This window comes from Kryptolebias marmoratus, linkage group LG3 (genome assembly GCF_001649575.2).
Source record: "Kryptolebias marmoratus isolate JLee-2015 linkage group LG3, ASM164957v2, whole genome shotgun sequence".
Lineage (NCBI taxonomy): Eukaryota > Metazoa > Chordata > Actinopteri > Cyprinodontiformes > Rivulidae > Kryptolebias > Kryptolebias marmoratus.
The window spans coordinates 4,372,762-4,392,262 of NC_051432.1; the positions used below are offsets into that span (position 1 = coordinate 4,372,762).

Genomic DNA, 19,501 nt, shown 5'->3' on the forward strand with positions numbered 1-19,501 from the left:
GCCTCCCTCCTCCCTCCTCCCTTCGTTCCTCTTCATCAGGGTCCCTGATGCCCTCAGATCCTAAACAGAGCCGCTGGGGCCCAATTATCTATATATGCATGGTTCATTGAGCTCAGAATTTGTACAAAAGTAGAGAAATAAAACATTTTTTATTTGTGCAAATGCAAGACACAGCTGTGCCATTTAAAATCAGGCTTATCAGTGCCTAGATTAGGCTCTATTTTTATTTATTTATTTGTGCTGGAAACAAATTATAAATTTAAATTACACTTCATATTGTTTTAAAATGCTGAAATGCTCCTAAATAATGGCAAATTGAGGGAAAAAAGTGTCATTTTTTTGATAAAATAATCTAGAAACAGCCATCTTTTCTTTATTGTCACATTTCCTTCCATTTTAACATCCATCCTGGCCCTGACACTGCAGCACTCTGCATGCTGCAAACCCTGACACCATGTGTGTACAGTCAACAATGGAGCGCTCAGAGGGTCAGACAGGAAGCCTGTTACATAATCCTTTCAACGGGAGCTATGGGTCAGGGGACCAGTAATTCAAAATGAGTCCATACAATGTGAAGTCCCATGAGTGTCCAAACTACGGCACAGACACGTAAAGCATCCAGAATTAGGGCGTCTCTCTCTTTCTTTCTCTCTGAAGCGTTCCAACAAAAGGGAATCATGGCGAGGAATGCTGCCGGACAGCCTTCCGCGCGGCGCAGAGGAGAGAGAGCACATATTTTACATTGGACCGGTCATACAAAACCAATCTCTGGGTGTGTTTAGCTGTCTGGAAAAACATACCTTTAGTGTTGCTACGATACTTCATTTGCTAGGGTTACTCCCGAAAGTGCTGAGTCTCCACTCAGAGACTTCTTTTAATGAAATCAGTGGTGTCCTAGAAAACTGGGAACACTGGGGGCCCAGCCCACAAAAATTGGAACTTTCACATGACGTGAATGAAGTTATGATCTCAGCATAAATTCCCATTCAGCTTTATTATTCTTATTGTTAGCTGTAGGACTAAAACGCTCAAAGGAAGTTTCAAAATTTCTGCAAAAAGTTAGAAGACATGGCAGAGCAGTGGTTAGAGCTGTCACCTCCCAGCAAGAAGGTCACAGGATCTCCTCCTGACCTTTCTGGGTGGAGTTTACATGTTCTCCCTGTGCTCATGTGAGTTTACTCCAGTTTCCTTCCCACAGACCAAAAACATGAAAGTTAGGTTAATTGGTAACTGTAAATGAGAGTGTGAATGGTTGTTTGTCTCTATGTGTCCCTGTGATGGACCTGTGACCTGTCCAGGGTGTCCCCTGTGTGACCTGGAAAGGAGGATGGAAGTCATAAGGCTACCAATGCATGGAGTCTGTTAGGGTGGTATCTTACTTCAACTGCTGGTGACTAGTTGGCAACTAGTCATTTGCAGTTTCACTGAACTCTGAGTGTTTGCCATGCAGTCACAGTTTGCACACTTTAAAAAAGAAATTCAGCCTATTTTCATGTGGACGGCTTGCAAAACTGTATTCTAGGATGTGCACATTATTTTATTGCCAACCTCCACATACATTGTGCCTGCCTCGACCTGCTTTGTACCCTCCCTGCCATCTGATCCGTCCCCATGTTAATGAGGGAATTTACTGAAGTACACTTATTAAATGAACATGAACAGACTTGGATCAGTTTTTCAATAATTATAATTTATCATTGGAGCGATATTTAGACCTGAACATTCAGGGCTGTAGCCTTGAGTGTTTTCTGTTAGAGGAAAGCTCCTGTGCTGGAGTCAACATAAACATCTAGAGTTACAGAAGCTAAACAGATCCAAGACGGTGCACCTCTGCAACATTCATTTATTTATTTACTAAATCAGATCTCAGAGTTTTTGCTTCTGTTGAGTGACAAGATTTGCTCTTAAATGTTGGTAAACGTTGAGAACTTCATGTCCTAACCATGCCCCGCAGTTCTTTACCTGTCCAAACATTACACAGTGTTCCTGTTATCTCGTGTTCCCTTTATACTCAGAAAAACCAACTGGAACGCCCCTGAATTAGAGTTCTGACTCAGAAAGTCTGAGATAACTGACCAACTCTGGTTCTGAAATCCAATAAAGTGGCATTGGACATGATAAATTGTGGAAGTTGCAGAAGTATTTAGTTTTTATTCTTTTCACTTCTGTCTGTTTGTGTCTCACTACATCCGTCACACACAAAGTACTGTGCTACCTCTATTAGTGAACAGATTTTGAATACACAGAATGTATAGAAATGTATTGCTCTACAATATATTGTATTGGCACTATTAGTCATCCTGATCCCATAACTTCTGAGTTTGACTTGCAACTGGGTCTACCGTCACTCCCAGATCTGAGTTCTGACCTCCAACAGGAATGGATCACAGCAGTACTTTATTTAAATCATCTGTTCTCTTCTTCTCATTTCAGTCTTGCTCATACAAAACATTGAATGTTAAAACAATTATACCCTACTTAGATTCCTTTATTTTCTAGTTTCTAGTTTTATTTAGATTATCCTATATTTCATTTAGATTATACATGATTGATGTGTTTTTCTTTTTTTGTGTTTCATTAGGTACCTGCTGCATTGGATTCTGTTTTTGTTTCTGTTGTAAAGCGCTTTGGATCGCCTTGTTGCTGAAAAGTGCTACATAAAAAAATCTCACTTCACTTCACTTCATTTCACTTCACCTGGTTTTGGAGTGAATTTAGTTTAGGAAGACCACAACAATTCTGTGACCTTAACAAACAAACAAGAAGTGGCTATATAACAGTGTATTTTTACACATATTGAAGTAAAATTTGAAGTGATAGCAGCTGAGAGTCGTGCCTACTGCATTCTCTTAGTGCTACACATCGTGCAGCATCGTTGATTTCAACTTTCGCATTAGCTGTTATTCAACACTGTCTGTTAGCAAAATATTTCTTAAACCACTGAATGGATTTTAAGGAAACTTTCAGAAAGTAATCCCTCACTTTACATCTACAGCTAATTAACATTTAGATTTAGCCCAATACAAGATGGCCACCACAGCTAAGAGACATTAGCCAACACAAAAATCGCTCTAACGCAGTCAGTTTGACAGATATTAAGTACAATTTGGTGTGGTAGTTGCTGATAGTCACCCCAGTGATATACTCTGAGCACTAACACCTCTCTCGAGGTCTCACAATATCGCATGACATCACACATAAGGTCATTTACAAGGTTTGACCAAAACGGCTGTGACTTCATATCCTTTTTCAGCATCGAATGATTTCAGTTTTAAACGTGGCTGTTTGTTTTCCCACTCAGCTGTAAGATTTTTAAAAAATGCTGGTTTAAAGCAGTCTGGGCTGCTTACTGAAGTCCATCGAAGAGGTGGTGGACAGAAGGATGCTGGCTAATCCATCATGGCCGATTCCTCCCACCCCTTGTCCAACATGGTGATGTCCCTGAGCGGCTCCTTCAGCACAAGACGTTCACATCGCAGGTGCTGGAAGCCTACCCAAGGTCGTTCTTGCCCACAGCCAGCAGACTGTATCACTGTAATAACTAATCTCATCTTCTTTTCTTTCATGGACAATAGTCAAATCCATCATAATGTCACATTGTGCAACACATATGCACACAACTTTCTGTAAATATATAGCCTGGGAATTCTTTTTGTCTTTTTTTTTGTTAATTTTTTCTGCACATTGTCTTGTTGCTGCTGTGACATCTGAATTTCCCCATTCCCATTATTTTTAACTCTCCTGAAGCCCTCGTAACGGAAGAGAGGAAGAAAAGTGCTTATAACTTCGGGTCCATTTGATCCGAAGGCCAAGGGAGAGTTAGGAAAACAAACGTTATTAAAGTGTATGTATAGATACAATTGTTGGGTTGTCTTTCTATAAATCTGTTCTTAGTGCCTTTAGTACAGCTCAGCAAAGGAGGAGCGATAATGTTTTGTCTGTGTGTTTTGTACCACCAAACTGATACTGATGAAACTCTCAGAAAGTAATTGTACATCTAGAACTGATTAACTTGTGGAGTCAGTTCAGTTCAAGATGGCCATCACAGCAAAGGGATCTTAGCAAATGCAAAAGTGGCTACAACTCAGCCAATTTAACAGATATTGAGCTAAAATTTGGCGTGGTAGTATTTGAGAGCCGTCCTCAAGACATGCTCTTATCACTAAGAGATCTTGTAAAATCTCACAATATTACATGAGGTCCTGCACAACAATATTTAATAAGTTTTGACTGAAAAAGCTATTATTCCTTCCCTTCTTATCATAAGATGTTCTTAGTTTTAAAACTCTGTCATGAAAGGCAGTGGGCAATATGCATTCCTTCAACGAATGCCAGGTCTTTAATTTCAATCATGATTTGGTAGAAAAGCCTGAAATGTGTGATAACTATCAATAAAATGTTTCAAATCAATGCTCAGAGAGACTAAAAGGGGTTTGCATATTTATCTCTTTACAGTGCAGAATCACTTTAAACCACACCAATAATTTGGAGTTTTAGAGCCTAAACTTTAACCAGCTTTATCTTCACCTCCTCAGATTGCGCTGCATTAAGAACCACCATCATAGAACCATATAGACAAGAAATCACTTAAGGAAACGTGTGAAGTTCGACAATAGAGTTACTTTCACAAATGTCTGAGCAATAAAGAAGCCAGCTTGTCCAGAGGCCACTTCTCTTGGCTCAGAGGAGTCTGGGATGGGCTGTCACTCAGTGGAAATGTGGACTGACTCCAGACAAAAGAGGACAAAGATCATCAGGTCCAAAAGTCTCCTTGATGGTATGAGCTTGTGTCAGGGGTCTTGGTAAAGCTCTTTTCCCACTTCTGTAAAGGCAGCATTAATGCAGAAAAGCCCAGCAGAGGCTTTGGAGCCACATATGCTGCTATCAAGACCACATCTTCTCTAGGGACATCCATGCATTTTTCAACAGGACAATGTAAAGTGCAGGACTGGCCTGCCTGTGGGCCTCACCTGTCCCCAATATAAAAAAACAACAACAACATATGGTGTGTAAAAAAGGTAAAATGCAACTTTGTGAAGCTGCATACTTTACTACAGATGACTGACCTGAAAACTGTATCAAGAAAAATTCTAGGAATTATATCGGGGCATTGATCCATGACCTGAAGCTGTAGGACAGGCTGGGTGAAACAACAAGACAATGAGCTCACAAACAAATCAACAAGAAACAACCCATGTTGAGGGATGGCTCAGTTAAGGTTTTGACCTCAACCTGCCAGAGAAGCTTTGGCTCAATCTGAAGAGACCAGCTTCATTCAAAGGGAACTAAAAGGGTTCTGCATGGAGGATTGGGTCCACAAGTCTCACAGACACAGCTGGTGGATACAGTTAAAGGTGGCTCCACAGTCATGGGAAAGTCCAGCTTTGTTTCATTCCAGGGTTCTGCGTATCAGGAAAAACATGAAATCTGGTTCTAATCTGACCTAAAGTGGACAAAACCACAGAACAGATTCCACCGAGTCATTACGTACATCTCTACTTTGGTCTCACCTTTTCCAGAGGTCTTGTGGTTCATTTGGACAAAAGTCGTACGGCCATGTTCTTTTTGGAAAGAAGAGGCCTCCTGCTGCAACCCTTTCAAACAAGACGTTCTTGTTTAGTATTTTTCTAACTGTCCTGTCTGACCTTTAACCTTTAACTGGGGTCCCTAGAGTCTGAGATGGAGCTCATTTTTATGAGCATTTCACAGTCTGACCTTGGGGTGAAAATTCTTGAAGTCCACTTCTTGGAAGATAGGCAACTGGATTAAATATTTTCTATTTGTGAATAGTCTTTCTGTCTGTACGATGATGGACTTTAAATAGTTTGGAAATGACTTTAAAGCTAAACTGAAATCAAATCGCAAAAAATTGACATTTCATGAATGTTATTTAGTCAAACACATTCACACAACATTTCACTGACCCATTTTTCTAACTTAAGATTTAAATAAACAGTTTTTAGCGTTCACATCAATAATTTCTGAAGTGGTTGATTTGTGGGGCAGAGTTCTGTCCTGGGTTCATGACGTGCGCTGTGCCCAAGCCGGCCAAGAATGCTGCTACTGTCTGGTTGTTTACTAGTAGAAATGAAGGAAGAAGCCTTTTTTGAACATGAAGAAATGCCGGAAGACTTTGCGGAAGTAATGGATATACAGCTAAATCAGTATGAACCTGAACTGAGGGCTGGATCTCCGGAATCAGATGAAAACTCTTCAGATTCGGATTCTGATGATCACCAGGACTGTCATGGCCGACAAAATAACTCGCATAATGACCAAGTTGGGAATGTGGAACAGTGAGAACCGATTACCCCCAGACTGTTGTCATGACATCAGCACACGACAATACAAATCAACATAAAGTAGCAGGCGAGAGCTAATGTTGCTAACTCAAAGCTAACCCGATGATAACTCAATGCTGACTGGATGCTAACTTGTAAACAACATGAGCGCTCTTCAGAGTAGTGTTTATGAACTCTCACACCAGAGTAAATTAATCAATAGCAGTTTCAGACTTTGACATTTGTTTAATCACTCATGGATTGTTTATATTTTTTCACCAACAACAAACTGCTCTGAATCACAAACTGATCTCAGGCTGTCGGCCTGTAAGCAGCTCAGACCTTTTAATGACGTAAAACTTCCTGTTGCTCATCTCCTTCTCTGTGGAGATGTCATCCTCCACATTTGCCTTTCTTTTAACATATTTTTTTGGTGTGAAGCCAGTCCACCACAGTAACGAAGGTTGAAGCGGTTCTCCTCTTTGAAGTGGTCCAACCCAAGTTCTGATAATACTTCCCACATCGGAGCTTATGGATCCAAATCTGAGGAAGGTTTTTATCTTTCAGGAAACCAAAAAATGAAACTCCAGTGGTATTTTCTGGCCGGTTCCAACAATTAATTCCAACAAACTGAACTATATTGTACCAGTATTCATCCACTCATTAATAAATTGCAGAACCTCAGCAGCTCTGTCGACGTCACACATCAGGGAGGTCACGGAAAAAGCCAAAACACCCAAGTGGTTTCATACTGTGTTCAGTATTTTTTTTTTTTTTAAGTAGAATTAGTTTTTTTTGAAAATCTTATAAGTCACCTATATTATGCTTTTCTTTCAACTCGTGTTTGCTTCAAAACACTTTTCAGTTTAGCTTTAAACCTTTCCCAGATTAATGAACAGCAACAGCTGCTCCTCTAAGGTCATTGCTGATGTCTTTCCGCCTTGGCGTTGTGTTAACACACACCTGCTTGCTCCAGAACAGCAAACTAACAAAACTCCTGTTTTTATAATTCGTCACATGGATGATGATCAGTTCTTCAATACATTTGATCAGCAGCTCCTGATTGAGACTGAACCTTTTAAATCCTAATAAACTTGTAACCTTTTTTTAGCTTTCAGAGTTTTTTTCTGATTAAACATTTATAAAAATTGCCCGAGTGTAATTTATTCAGACCGCATTGACTTTTACTTGTAATTCAATTGCAATGAATGTAAAAAACCCAATGATTCATAAACTTCATCTGTGTCAGCATGTGTTCAAACTCCAGTTCAACAAAGAGAAAACTAAATATGCAGTACTAAAAGGTGTGCCCGTCTTGTTCACCTCAAAGCGTGCAGCATGGCTGACATGTTCCCAACAGAGTCTCAAGCAGGTTCAGCCGTGGACAATTTATGTTAAAGATATTTTAAAAAAAGAAATGTGTCAAAATACAGAAGAGACACTGAGATTACAGCTTTCTCCTCCTATGATTGAGGCCCAGCATGTGAATAAGAAAACCTGAAGCGTTCCTTAGCAATAATGAGTGGCAATTATCTAATTACAGCACAATATCTTGGGTCCATTCAGAACCAGGGGTGTGTTTCTGGACAGTCATCGCAGGTATCACCGGAGATGTGACGAACCTGATGCTGATACGGATAAAACAATTGCCACGGGAAGTTAAAGTGAACAGACTTGTGTAACACTTAAAAATGCAAGTACAAAAAGTAAACCTAAACACACTCACGCCCTGCTCAGGTATCCTACGCACTCCCATTAACACACCCAAACAGGGACACACACACACACACACCTACCTCTAAAGGAAACAAGCTTCCTACAACCTGAGAAACTGTACTATTAATCCATCTATAAATACCAGACACATAGTCACAATTACGTAGGAAAAAAAGGTGAATGAAGCAGGACAGGAAAACAGTTTGGTGCAAATATATTTTAATCACAAGCCTGAGACTAAATGAACATCACACACTCTCATCTTTATTTCCAGAGAGTGCCCCCCCCCCCAAACAATCACTGATGCTGACTAACACTGTTTCAGGCTAAGAGAGGGGCATCCATCTTGATTCTTTAAGAGACAACAGGCATTAAAAAGAAAAAGCAAGACAGAAAAAGTAAGAGGTCTGCAAACAGTTAAATGCTTGAGTTTCACCTGCGTTCACAGGCAAATCTGGTCCATCGGTAATGAGAAGAAACGAGCAGTGATGGTATGGAAACAACACAACTGTAACAAAAGGTGACAAAAGATTGTTTCTACAGATGTTTCATTTGCTAAAAAAAAAAAAACAACAAAAAAGAAACTTTCTCAGAGTGGACCAACAGGTGTGGCAGTGCGATGAATGAAAAGCTTCTCAAACCTCGAGGGTTCAACGTCTGCTGCTGATTTCTGCAGCTAAAACCCAAACGGGAGCTTCAGCTCTGAAGATATGACGACCGTGAGGGGTCGGAGAGAGCCTCGAGTTCTTTCAGCACGACGAACCCTGTCTGACAGGACAATGGCATCTAAATGTGCTCTAGCAGAGAAATATGGCAGGAAATTACAGATTTCTAACTAAAACTTATTAACCTCGCAAAACAATCCAACAAAGAGCCGAAAAACACAGAACTGAATTAACTTTTCTGTTTTAGGAGAGAAAGTGAAACTTTGTTTTGTCACAAAGTTTCATCGTTTCGTCTGGCTTTAATCTGAGCCAGGCTGAAGTGATCCATGTGTGGCAAAAAGTTAGAAACAAGATAATTAAAAAAAAAAAAAAGTCTTAGAATCTTTCTTCAGTTTTCAACAACACCTTATTCACCCCCGCCTGAAGGAGGGGGTGAAATATTGATGCTCAGTTCTGAATTATACTGATGCAGAACTGGGTCAAAGTTAAAGATTACAGCAGATAATGAAATTACAATAAAACATTATTGGGAAGTTTTTTGTTTGTTTTTTTTAGTTTTGAGATTGACGTGTAAATGTCAAGGTTAAAGTGGAAACATTGACAGAAAAAGTTTGAATGTTGAGGAGAAAAAAAAATCCCTCATCTTTCTAGACTAAACCAGAGGAAGTGGACACTGCTGTGTTCCTGAACCCGACTTATTTATTTCATCTGTTATTACTGCATCTGAGGGGTATGGATGCATTTTTACTGGGTTAAGGACAAAATAATGTTTTAGTTGAACCAGTCTGGGGTTTATTATTCCCACAAATGCAGAGGGGTTCACAAGCACAGTGGGCTTTACTTTGTTTTCATTTCCAGAAAAAACATCTTCACTTTTTTTCTGTCAATAACATTTTCACTTTATTTTCAAAACTAAAAACTAAGAAAACTTCCTCTTCCATTTTTTTCTTCTTCCTCTGAGTGGCCTGAATTCTTCATGCTGTTGCTCTGAGTCGACTCTACTTTTCAGGCTTAAAAAATGCTGATATTTGGAGAAAAGTAAAGACTGATCTAAATGAAGATGCTTACATAGCAGGAACAAAGAGAGGACCTAAGAATCCCACACTGATGAAGTTTACTTGTTCTGACGGAATCATCACATGAAGCTGAATCATATTGCTACTTAAAAATGATTTGATTTCTTCTCTACAATCTTTCCTTGAAGATCAGATTTACTCTGACTTACTCACACCTGCAGAATCCTCCAATTTTGCAATCAGGCACTACCAATGATAAACTTTAAAATGGAACTGATGTGATTCCAGTTGACAAATGAACCGAGTCTGGTTGGTTCGGAGAAACTCGGGTCCTTTGTTGCTCTCGAGCGACCCGTCTTCGGCTTAGCTGCCGAAGCCGAAGATGCCCTTGATGTAGCCGGTCAGGCCGCCCTTGCCCTTCTGCTCCACCTTGTCGTCCAGCGGTGGGAAGGTGGCATGGTTCAGGGCGAGGTCAAAGAACAGAGGCTTGCAAGGGATCGGCTGGAAGTCGGGGGGGAACTGGACCAGATTGGGGTGCTTGCCGACGAGGGTGGTGTCCAGACGGAAGGTGTCCAGGTGGTCACACAGAGGCTGGGGGGCAAAGTGATGTTGGACAAAAATCAAGTTGAATTAATGACCAAAGTTAAGAATCACAGTCCCATTAAGGGACATTTCAACCATTCTGAAGAGGGTTTCTGTTTTCTTGCATCTTCTAAGTGCCAACATCCCTATGACTAATGTTTCTGCAGATAAAACCTGGTTGATCTAATCTGTGCAGAATCTTTTAGAGCCAAAGAAGCGCTGCAGTGTTCATGCTCTGGGCGTGTCCCTCGGTTTTGTCCTCTTACCGTGTTGTCTTTCACCAGCTGCTGAGAGGAAACTTCAGGAGGCTCATCAGTGTCTGAAACAAACACATTTCTTCAGGATTGGACACACAGTCGAGCAGAACAGAAAAACATCCCCGGACAAGAAAGACACACAGCTGGAAAGACGACATGGGCGTTCTCACCTAAAATGGCAGCAGCTTGAAGGGAGTATTTCTCAGCGTTGACCTCAGCAATGAGCTCCTGGACATCAGGGAGATCCTGCACAAAGTCGGCGTGAACATCAGCCATCATGTTTTTAAACTAGGAGCAACATAGTAGAACTGTTTGCTTGTGTGCTCATGTTTGTAGTGACCTTGAGGCTGTTGTTAAGATTCTTTGCTTTAGACTGGACCTCCTTAGCATATTTCAGCACCCTCTCGTACAACACCAGGGCCTCACTCCACTTCTTCACCAGAACATAAGACTGAGCTATAAAGAAACACCTGACAAGAGAAGAGCAATACATTGATACTCATTCACAGGAACGGTAGGTAGCAAACAAACCAGAAAGAGTTTTATTATACAAGTTTAAGCATGTAAAAGAATGGAAGAGTGTCTGTTTCCTAGAGACGATTTACTGATAACTAAAGGTGAATGAATGCAAAACGTGGCAAGGCTGACCTGTAGGCCCTGTAGACCAGAGTCTTGAGGGACACCTCCTTCTGGAAGGTGTGGTCATCCTCGAGCCCCTGCAGGGTGGAGAGCTCCGCCAGACTCTGAGGAGGTGGAGGAGGAGAAAAACATGTGAGCAAAAGGAGAAACTGGTAGAAAAATCGAACACGGTGAGGTCAAAATCTGTTCACAACAAGCGGTAAATATTTGTTCACAGAGTTAAAAACAGCTGATCATGAACAAGTTTTTCAATCTCCCACTGCCAAAAAGCAGACGATAAGAGTTTTGCCCATGTCTGCATGTTAGCAAAATATCTCATGAACCACTGGACAGACTATAATGACATTGGTGACTAGTTGGTGAAGAGCATTCATGAGGGAGTCTCCTGGATGTCTTGCAGCAATCACAGGGTTCTCAATGTCCTTGTGCGAGTTACAGAGGCGTGCAGTCTTGTCGCTTGAATTCTGTGGGCATCTAGAAGCCATTTTAAGAGCGTTAGAGCTGTTTTCTGACTCCTGCGTAGGAGCTCTGCTCTGACAGAAAACATGTTTAGGACTGAAAACCCTGCTGATGATAATTAGTTCTTGAAAAACTGGTTCAAATCTGGCCATCTTCATTTCTAAAGTGTACTCCAGCAGATCAAAACAAACGTGGGGACAGGTGGGTACGATGTGGACAGAGGGGGACAACAAAATAATGTGAACCTAGAACACAGATTTTTACGTTTTTTTTTCATTATTGAGTCACTTACTAGCCTCCAGCAGTCACAGCTCAGTGAGATACTACCTTAGTTGTGTGACATCGCACATAACGTTCTTTCAAGTTCTGACTGAAGGAGATATAACTATCATTTTTTAACGCAAGATGATTAGTTTAAAACTCTGGCATAAAAGGTGGTGGGTGACATTTTCAAAAATGTTTTGACAGTAATACTTTTGAGAGGAAAGTTATTTAAAAAAAAAAAAAAAAAGACTGAACTTACAGATTATAACTGTATTAACTACCCAGATGTGTACCTGCAGGATGATGTCGTAGAGCCGAATGAGATCTTGCGGACGGGGCCCCCTCTTGTTCTCGTCGGCCTCGGTCTCCTTCAGTTTGGCCTGCAGAGTGTGAGCCATGCTTTCGTTTCTCTTCACCAGCGTGCACAGCTTGATGTAGGTCAGGTAACTGAGACAGAAGAGCAGCACAGATCAGGAGAAACATGAAAAAAGAAAAAAGACAAACCTTGCATATTCTCTCTTTGTGTTGCTGGGCTGAGCTCAGACCACAACAACAGATCATAAAGGATTATTAGACCAATAACTGTCAGTTTAAGCAGATAAAATTAATTAATTCGACTTTGGTTTCAGTAAGTTGTTGAACATCCTGACAGAAGCACTTCTTACCTGTGCAGGTACTGAAGGTTGGACACCTTCCCACTGTCGTTATCAGAGCTCCGCTCTCGCTGCTTCTGCAAACACAAGCGAACGTTTTACAACTCTTTCACACTTCTTTAATAATGTTTCAGATCACAACCCCTCCCTGAGCTAAACATCGTGGGTGTCTTACCGCCTCATTTTTGAGTTCCTCTCTCACAGCCTGGATGGTGTCTCTGCACTCAGCCAGCAGAGTCTCGTACAGATGCTCTTTGGTCTCCTCATTAGCTGCCTGCACAACACAAACACTAGTTTACATCGAAACTTGATATAAAAGCAGAAAAATTGTTTGCTTTTTTAAAAATATGTACCTGGATGAAATTTAATGAAACAACGTATGTATTAAATCACTAAGACATTTTCATGTTTTCTTTCTTTGAAATCTAAAGTTTTGTATCAATGAGCAGAGATCTTCAAACCAGCATTTCAGGTATGTAGAGATGGCTACAAAAAGCATCAGTAAAGCAGGAATGTGAGTGTGTCAAAGTGTCGGAGGCATGCAGGTATGGTGCCTGGCAGGCTGCTTGTGCATTCCTGCACTTAACTCAGCAGTAATTAGGTGCACCGGAGTCTCAGGGTCCAGATCTTTGTGAAAGACAGGATTGTTCTTCACCTCAGCAAGCCCAAAAGGTTTCTGAGACTAAGATGTTCTTAAACATGTGCAGGAGCAATGATGTTCAAAATAACCACTGTTCGATGAGACAACACCATCATGGTAAAATAATAATAATAATAATAATAATAATAATAATAATAATAATAATAATAATAATAATAATAATAATAATAATAATAATAATAATTCTAAGACTATGCATTGTAACAAAAAATTAAAAATAAAAATAAATCACCTTGTCATTCATAGGAATAAAAACGTTTTACCGTACTGACGAGCAAAAAATGCCTCGTCTGAGCGGACCAACTTTTAAAATGCATTTAATCTTCTTTATTCAGCTTCAACCTTTGGATTTTTATAGACATTCATGTAAACATTTTTTTCTAGCCAACACTGCCCTAGACCTTTTTATTATATCTTTAATATGACAAAAAAATTAGTTTCTGGACCTGTTTGTGCTCATTGATTTTATTATTCTACTTTATGCTTTATTTTGTTAAATGACCTTGAGTGTCTGAAAGTTACTAATAAAAAATGTTTAATCATTAATTTATTATTAGGTGCTCCACACTGCACAGGAAGAGCTATGGCTTGCTGCTGCTGCTGTTTCTGCAAATAATCACAGATTTCAAAGTAAATAATAGTAATGAATGAACCGCTCTGAAATGTTGCAGATTAAAGTTGATTTAGGGCGACGGCAGTCCACTCTGGACGAGCTGTTAACTCGCCGATCCCATCAGAACGATTCCTCCAATCTGAGGTTGTTCAAAGAGCCATCTATTACAGGTAGGACAGTGACAACTGGTCAGAAATGTCCTTTAACTTTATATTGTTGTGTGTGATTTAGGTTTAGTTTCTCATGTTTAAGATATGTTAAGTTTTATGATTTCATTTAGATTATCCAAGCTAGATATTGTTGTGTGTGTTTTATGACTCTTTATTTTTGTGTGTTCACATGTTGTAAAGCACTTTATATCGCCTTGTTGCTGAAAAGTGCTATATAAATAAATTTGACTTGACTTATATATTATTTTTCATCCTACAAAGCAAACAACGTGGATGAATGTTAACACTAACTTTCTAGTTGTAACAGATGACTCACAGAAACTTTTCTAACCCACCCTGAAGAGTGATGTTACTTTGTGCTTAAAACTGTCACCAACACCCTGTCAAGGCCCAGCACGACCAGTTCAACCTGCTGAGCATCCTTCGCTGCGCAGAGGATCTGATCAGGAGTGGAACGGGCGCTTTAACTGGGGCTGATGTCTGGGCTCAACCCAGGACCTTAAGGAACCCACAGGGCAGGAGATAAGGATCAGCTGCAACACGCCAGAAGGCCTAAAGCGCTTTATTTAAATCAGTTTTAATGTAGAAATACCAGAATAAAAAAAAAGGATTATTGTGGTCATGAAAATGTTTCTGCTCGCGTTCTATAGCAGCCACTTTTAGCTTATCGATGACCTACAATGCTACAACTGAGCCCCAGAAAGCTCCAATAGAAAATGAAAGGTGTGTAGAAACTAATGTGTCCACAGAGAGCAGCAGCTGGGTGGAGTCCTGCCTGCATGTGTGGGTTAAAATGCACAGAATGCAGTTGTGTGATGAGAGATGGTGCATGCCACGGAGCTGAGTGGCTGAGGGTGTGACAGGTGTGTCTGCAGAGAGTACTGAACGGTGAGGCGCAAAACAAGAGTGACACAGATGGGACAAGTGATACTCTGAAGTGGAGAGCGCCCCGTACTGATGATCTGCAGGAACTGCATGAACTAATGCTGGACTGGCAGCAAGGGTTAGACAGCTGTGATCAGGCATTTTGAAAATTTAGTTTAACCACAAACTGATAGTTGTTGAGATATTTTAGGCCACAATCCCAATTTTGATTATTTTGGGGGGGAATTTTGACAAACTAAACAAGTACATTCCTACAACTGACACATTTAGGTGTTGGACAACATTTAAGAGTAGCCAGTGTGCCATATCCTGCCTCACAACACAACCAAAATGTCAGATTAGTGTCTCTAATGATCATCTGAGTTTGGATCAACCATAAGACAATAACTATTTTCACAAGAAAACTAAACAAATACAGCTGCTTCAAAAATTTGATGAACACATTGTTTAAGCCAGTATCTCAATTACAAACACATGCAGGTTTTAATACGCTAGCAAAAAAAATAAATAGGTGGAATTTTATTTTTTTTAAAGTACATTTGTAGAATAACAGAGACAGAGAGTCTACTATTTTGAAAGCATTTTTTAATTAACACGATCAAAAGTCCTGAGACCCCTGCTTATTTCTGAACTTTTTTGAGGATCTTTAAATGGATTTGTAAAACTTAACTCTTCCCATTTGTCAGATTTCATTTTGTTTTATAAACTCAACTTCTCTCAAAGGAGATGGTTTTATTACAGCAAAAAGGAAATCAAAATCCCACAGTAAGCTGGTTTTGTTATTATGGTCCAAATTTGTAAAAAGCCTTTCATTAACATAAATGATAAAGGTTTTAAAAGCAAACATAAGGATATGGAGGGATGCTGACTGAAAACCTATCGTTCAGGTTTAGGAACATTAAATCAGGGATTGCTAACTCTGAAACATACCATGCAGAGTTCCTCATTAACACTAAACCCTTCAGCTTGTGTCTTTAAGAACCACAGAAGCAGGAGACGCTGACCTGAGCGATGGCCGCCTCGTTGTCTGCCAGACCCAACAGGAAAACGCGAGCCTTGTCGATCTTCACAGGAACTGTTCGCCCTCGCCACTCCACCTCGCTCATGGTGGCTGCCTGCTTCGTTCGGGCCTGAGTGATCAGGGCCTGCGTCGGGAAAAATAAAACGTTTTAAAACACATCATGATATTCTTATCAGCAGTAAGCATAATGTGTGCAGAAGGGGTGATTTTCACACTTCTCTCCAAAGACATAACTGAATAACACAATAATATTAACACTTGAAACTCCTGTGGGTTTACCTCTAGTTTCTCAGCCATCATGCCTCCTCCTCCCCCAGTCAGCCTCATCTGCATCAAGTCATTGATGGCATTCTGGTCACCTGTAGTTTTAATGCAAAACACAATAAAAAATGTGGGTTGCAGAGGGGACAGAACATTAGCACCAAAACTGAATGTCGTCTCCGGAGAGCAACCAGGAGGACTACTGAGACTCACCGATGTTGTAAGCACAGTAGCGGATGTTGGGTGATATCTCGTCCACACGCTGACGATAAAGAACAGCCAGGTCCTCGGTGAACGCACTGGCCAGTTTCTCATAAATGGTCCTAAAAAAAAAAAAAATAAAGAGTCAGTGTTAGTCAGTGTTCATAAAAATCTGAACAAGAAAAAGTGGTGACTGAATAGTCATCCACTCTTTTGCCACTGCATGAGAAAACAGCAGTCAGGTCCTGATAAGACGCACTTGCACTTGTTGAAGGCCTCCATGGCAAGTTTCCACTCCTGCAGCTCAAAGTCCACCATCCCAGTCAGGTACGCCATGTAGGCCTGGGATAAAAACACCAGTTATTCCAGTTAGGACCACGCTTACATTTTAATGTAAATGTGTGCAGCTGAATCTCTGCAGCGCACCTGAGCCTCTAGCTTAGTCTTAGCGTCGACGTGGGGGCTCTCGCAGAGCTTCTCCAGCTTCTCGCTGTGCTTGGCAGCTTTGCGTAATCGAGCGAGGAGGTGGAACCGCTTCCTTGGCTCTGTGTTGGCCTCTTGTTTCAGCTGCATGGCGTAGCTCCAGGCACGCTCTGCTTCCATCAAAACCAGTAAGAGGTACCTGGGGTGAAGGGAAGGGGGGTTAACACTGGCACTGGTTGATTGCCACCATGTTTAAATGGACATATTCAACAACTGAACATTTGAAATGTTTGTTTTTTTATGTAAGACTGTGCTGTAAACTTCAGGGTTTCCTGGAGGAAAAAATCATTTATCACAATTTGACTTTCATGACAAATAAAATGCAAAGAAAAAGTGAAATAAACAACTTCTGAACTTTCTTCAGAAATGACAAAGTCAAAAATTATTGTCTGTAATTATATTTCTACAAAGATTCAGTTTCCATGGTTTAGTATTTTATTACATTTTAAGTGTATGTGTAATATATCTGTAACAAACTGGTACCCTCAAGGTAAAGGTGAAAAAAAAAATAAAAAAAATATATATATAAATAATAATTTTAAAAAAAAAATCAAAGTCTGAAAACAGCATAAAAAAATGACACTGTCAGTGTTAGTCAAACTTAAACGTAGTTTGTAAAAACAGTTGTCAATCCTTTGATTCAATAGCTTATAAACTCACCCTTAGCAGATATAACTAATTGTCTTCTGTATTATCTTATCAGTCTCTCACATAGTTGTAAAAATGAACCAATTCTTCTTTAAAACATTGCTTTACCGTGTTGACTCTTGTGGACACACACAGTCCTCTTAAGGTCCCACTGCAGCATCTCGGTCAGGTTGGGGTCTGGACTTTGACTGGACCGTTCCAAAACCCTTCACTCTTTTCTTTTTGACCCGTTCTGTTGTAGATTAGCTGCTGTGTTTGGGATCATTGTTCTGTTGCATCATGACTCAATTTGGGTCAAGCTTCAGCTGTCAGACGGATGTCCTCACATTTGACTCCAGAATCCTTTGGTCTATAGAGTTCATGATCAACTTAATGTCTGCTACGAGCCCAGGTCCTGTGGCTTCAAAACGAGCCCAAATCATCATCCCTCTGCCGCTATGCTGATGGTTGGTGTTTGTGCTTGTGCATTTTCTTTTCAACAAAATGTGTTATTGTGTATTATGGCCAAACAGCCCCACTTTGGTCTCATCTGTCCAAAAGAGGTCTTCAGAGATTTGCTCTGGTGCAACTTCGTAAGCCCGAGCCATGAGACCAGGTTCTTCTTAAAAAGAAGAAGTTTTCTCCTGGCAACTCTTCCAAAACAAGCCATAGATGTTCAGCCTTTTCCTAACTGATCTGTCATGAGTTTTAAAAATTAACACACTAACTGAGACCTATGGAGCGTCATCAGATCAACAATGAATAAATGTCCATATAAGACCGTTCATCACCAACCTGCTGTCAGAAAGCATTTCCACAGTGACTTTCTTTCCAACAAATTTATGCCGGTTCCCCATCTTGAAGCCAAGAGTCTTGCGTAGGCGACGCAGCCTACGGGAGCAGTAGCCCCTGCAGAATAAAACACACATTTTGTTTTTAATTAGAAAAAAAAAATTATACTGTGTAAAACCGTACCATTTTGAAGATATTTGAGCAGGTAGACACAATGTTTGTGGTTTTCTTTTAAGTTTACTTTCACACCAAACTTCATTATTCACACAACTATCAGAAATTTCCCCACCAGTTTTCATAATGTGCAGATGAAGACACTGAATATTTCTCAACATTTCTCAACGACACATTTACAACTGGGATTAGACACCTCTGTTGCACCCAATTAAAAATGTGTATTTTAATTATGTCAATATGAAAATTTAACGTGTTTTAGGTTTCTCAAGGTTGAATATATATATATATATATATTCTTGCATTACAACATAAAAGTGTGCCTGAATAGACAAACTCTGGGTATTTCCAGCTATGGTTTGTGTGCCAAATGACAAGTTACTCTAGCTATAAATGTACTTGATATCATAGTTTACACATGGATTTGGGGAAAATAATGTTACTGACAGAGCTAAATGCAAGTATTCAAATAAAATAAATCATAGTAATAAAATAGCATATGTCAACATGTTTACATTTACTGTAAATAAAAGTACTCACCTGTATCTTTGGTAATCTCCGTGTCTCAGGCCATGCTGCTGCTGGGATTCCTTGATGATTTGTAGGACTGCAGTGTTAAAGTTAAAACACCAGCATACACACACACACACACACCATAGGGACCAAGAGTCATCTATATTCAGGCGAATGAATGGCATATTTGATTTAATGAAGTCTGCATACAAACGTAAAATTAGCACCCGACGCTTTTAAAAGACTATATGCTCAACAGGAAATTGCCTCCTGCCTAAGAGAATAACCGTTGTTAGTTCTGTAATATCGACATAAAAATTATTATTTCCTTTTTCCCCAGTATAGCCTGCTTCAATATGACACGTAGCCTAAAGAAGCTAACATTATCCTCGGGCTAACGGGAGCTTCTAAACTAAAACTTCTAAAAGAAAAATAACAATCTCTGACCCCGACATAATGTACACTTAAGGATACTTTCCAGACTAAGTCCCCCGTCTGGAACATTTTCCTTATTTTCTTCCGTAGGGGAAACTTTGACTTCGTTTTGCTTGTCTGCGGCCATCTCTAC

At 40.1% G+C, this 19,501-nt stretch overlaps 1 protein-coding gene across 1 annotated transcript; it reads right to left on the reverse strand.

The window, feature by feature from the left end:
- Positions 1-8,199: 8,199 nt before the first annotated feature.
- Positions 8,200-19,495, reverse strand: srp68 (signal recognition particle 68). Its single transcript, XM_017437768.3, has 16 exons — positions 19,408-19,495; positions 18,961-19,027; positions 18,250-18,363; positions 16,771-16,966; positions 16,604-16,686; positions 16,357-16,466; positions 16,162-16,241; positions 15,866-16,006; positions 12,708-12,806; positions 12,545-12,609; positions 12,173-12,326; positions 11,166-11,260; positions 10,858-10,987; positions 10,688-10,763; positions 10,527-10,579; positions 8,200-10,269 (listed from the first exon to the last, which is right to left on the reverse strand). The coding sequence occupies exons 1-16, from the start codon at positions 19,493-19,495 to the stop codon at positions 10,042-10,044; spliced, it is 1,779 nt and encodes a 592-aa protein (XP_017293257.1). The 3' UTR covers positions 8,200-10,041.
- Positions 19,496-19,501: the final 6 nt, after the last annotated feature.

Coding starts and splice junctions, on each gene's coding strand:
- srp68 (XM_017437768.3), bottom strand. CDS start 19,495: ATGGCCGCAGACAAGCAAAACGAAGTCAAAGTTTCCCCTACGGAAGAA. Junction 18,364..18,960: donor GGAGATTACCAAAGATACAG/GTGAGTACTTTT, acceptor TTTATTCTGCAG/GGGCTACTGCTCCCGTAGGC. Junction 16,242..16,356: donor CTACTGTGCTTACAACATCG/GTGAGTCTCAGT, acceptor TTAAAACTACAG/GTGACCAGAATGCCATCAAT.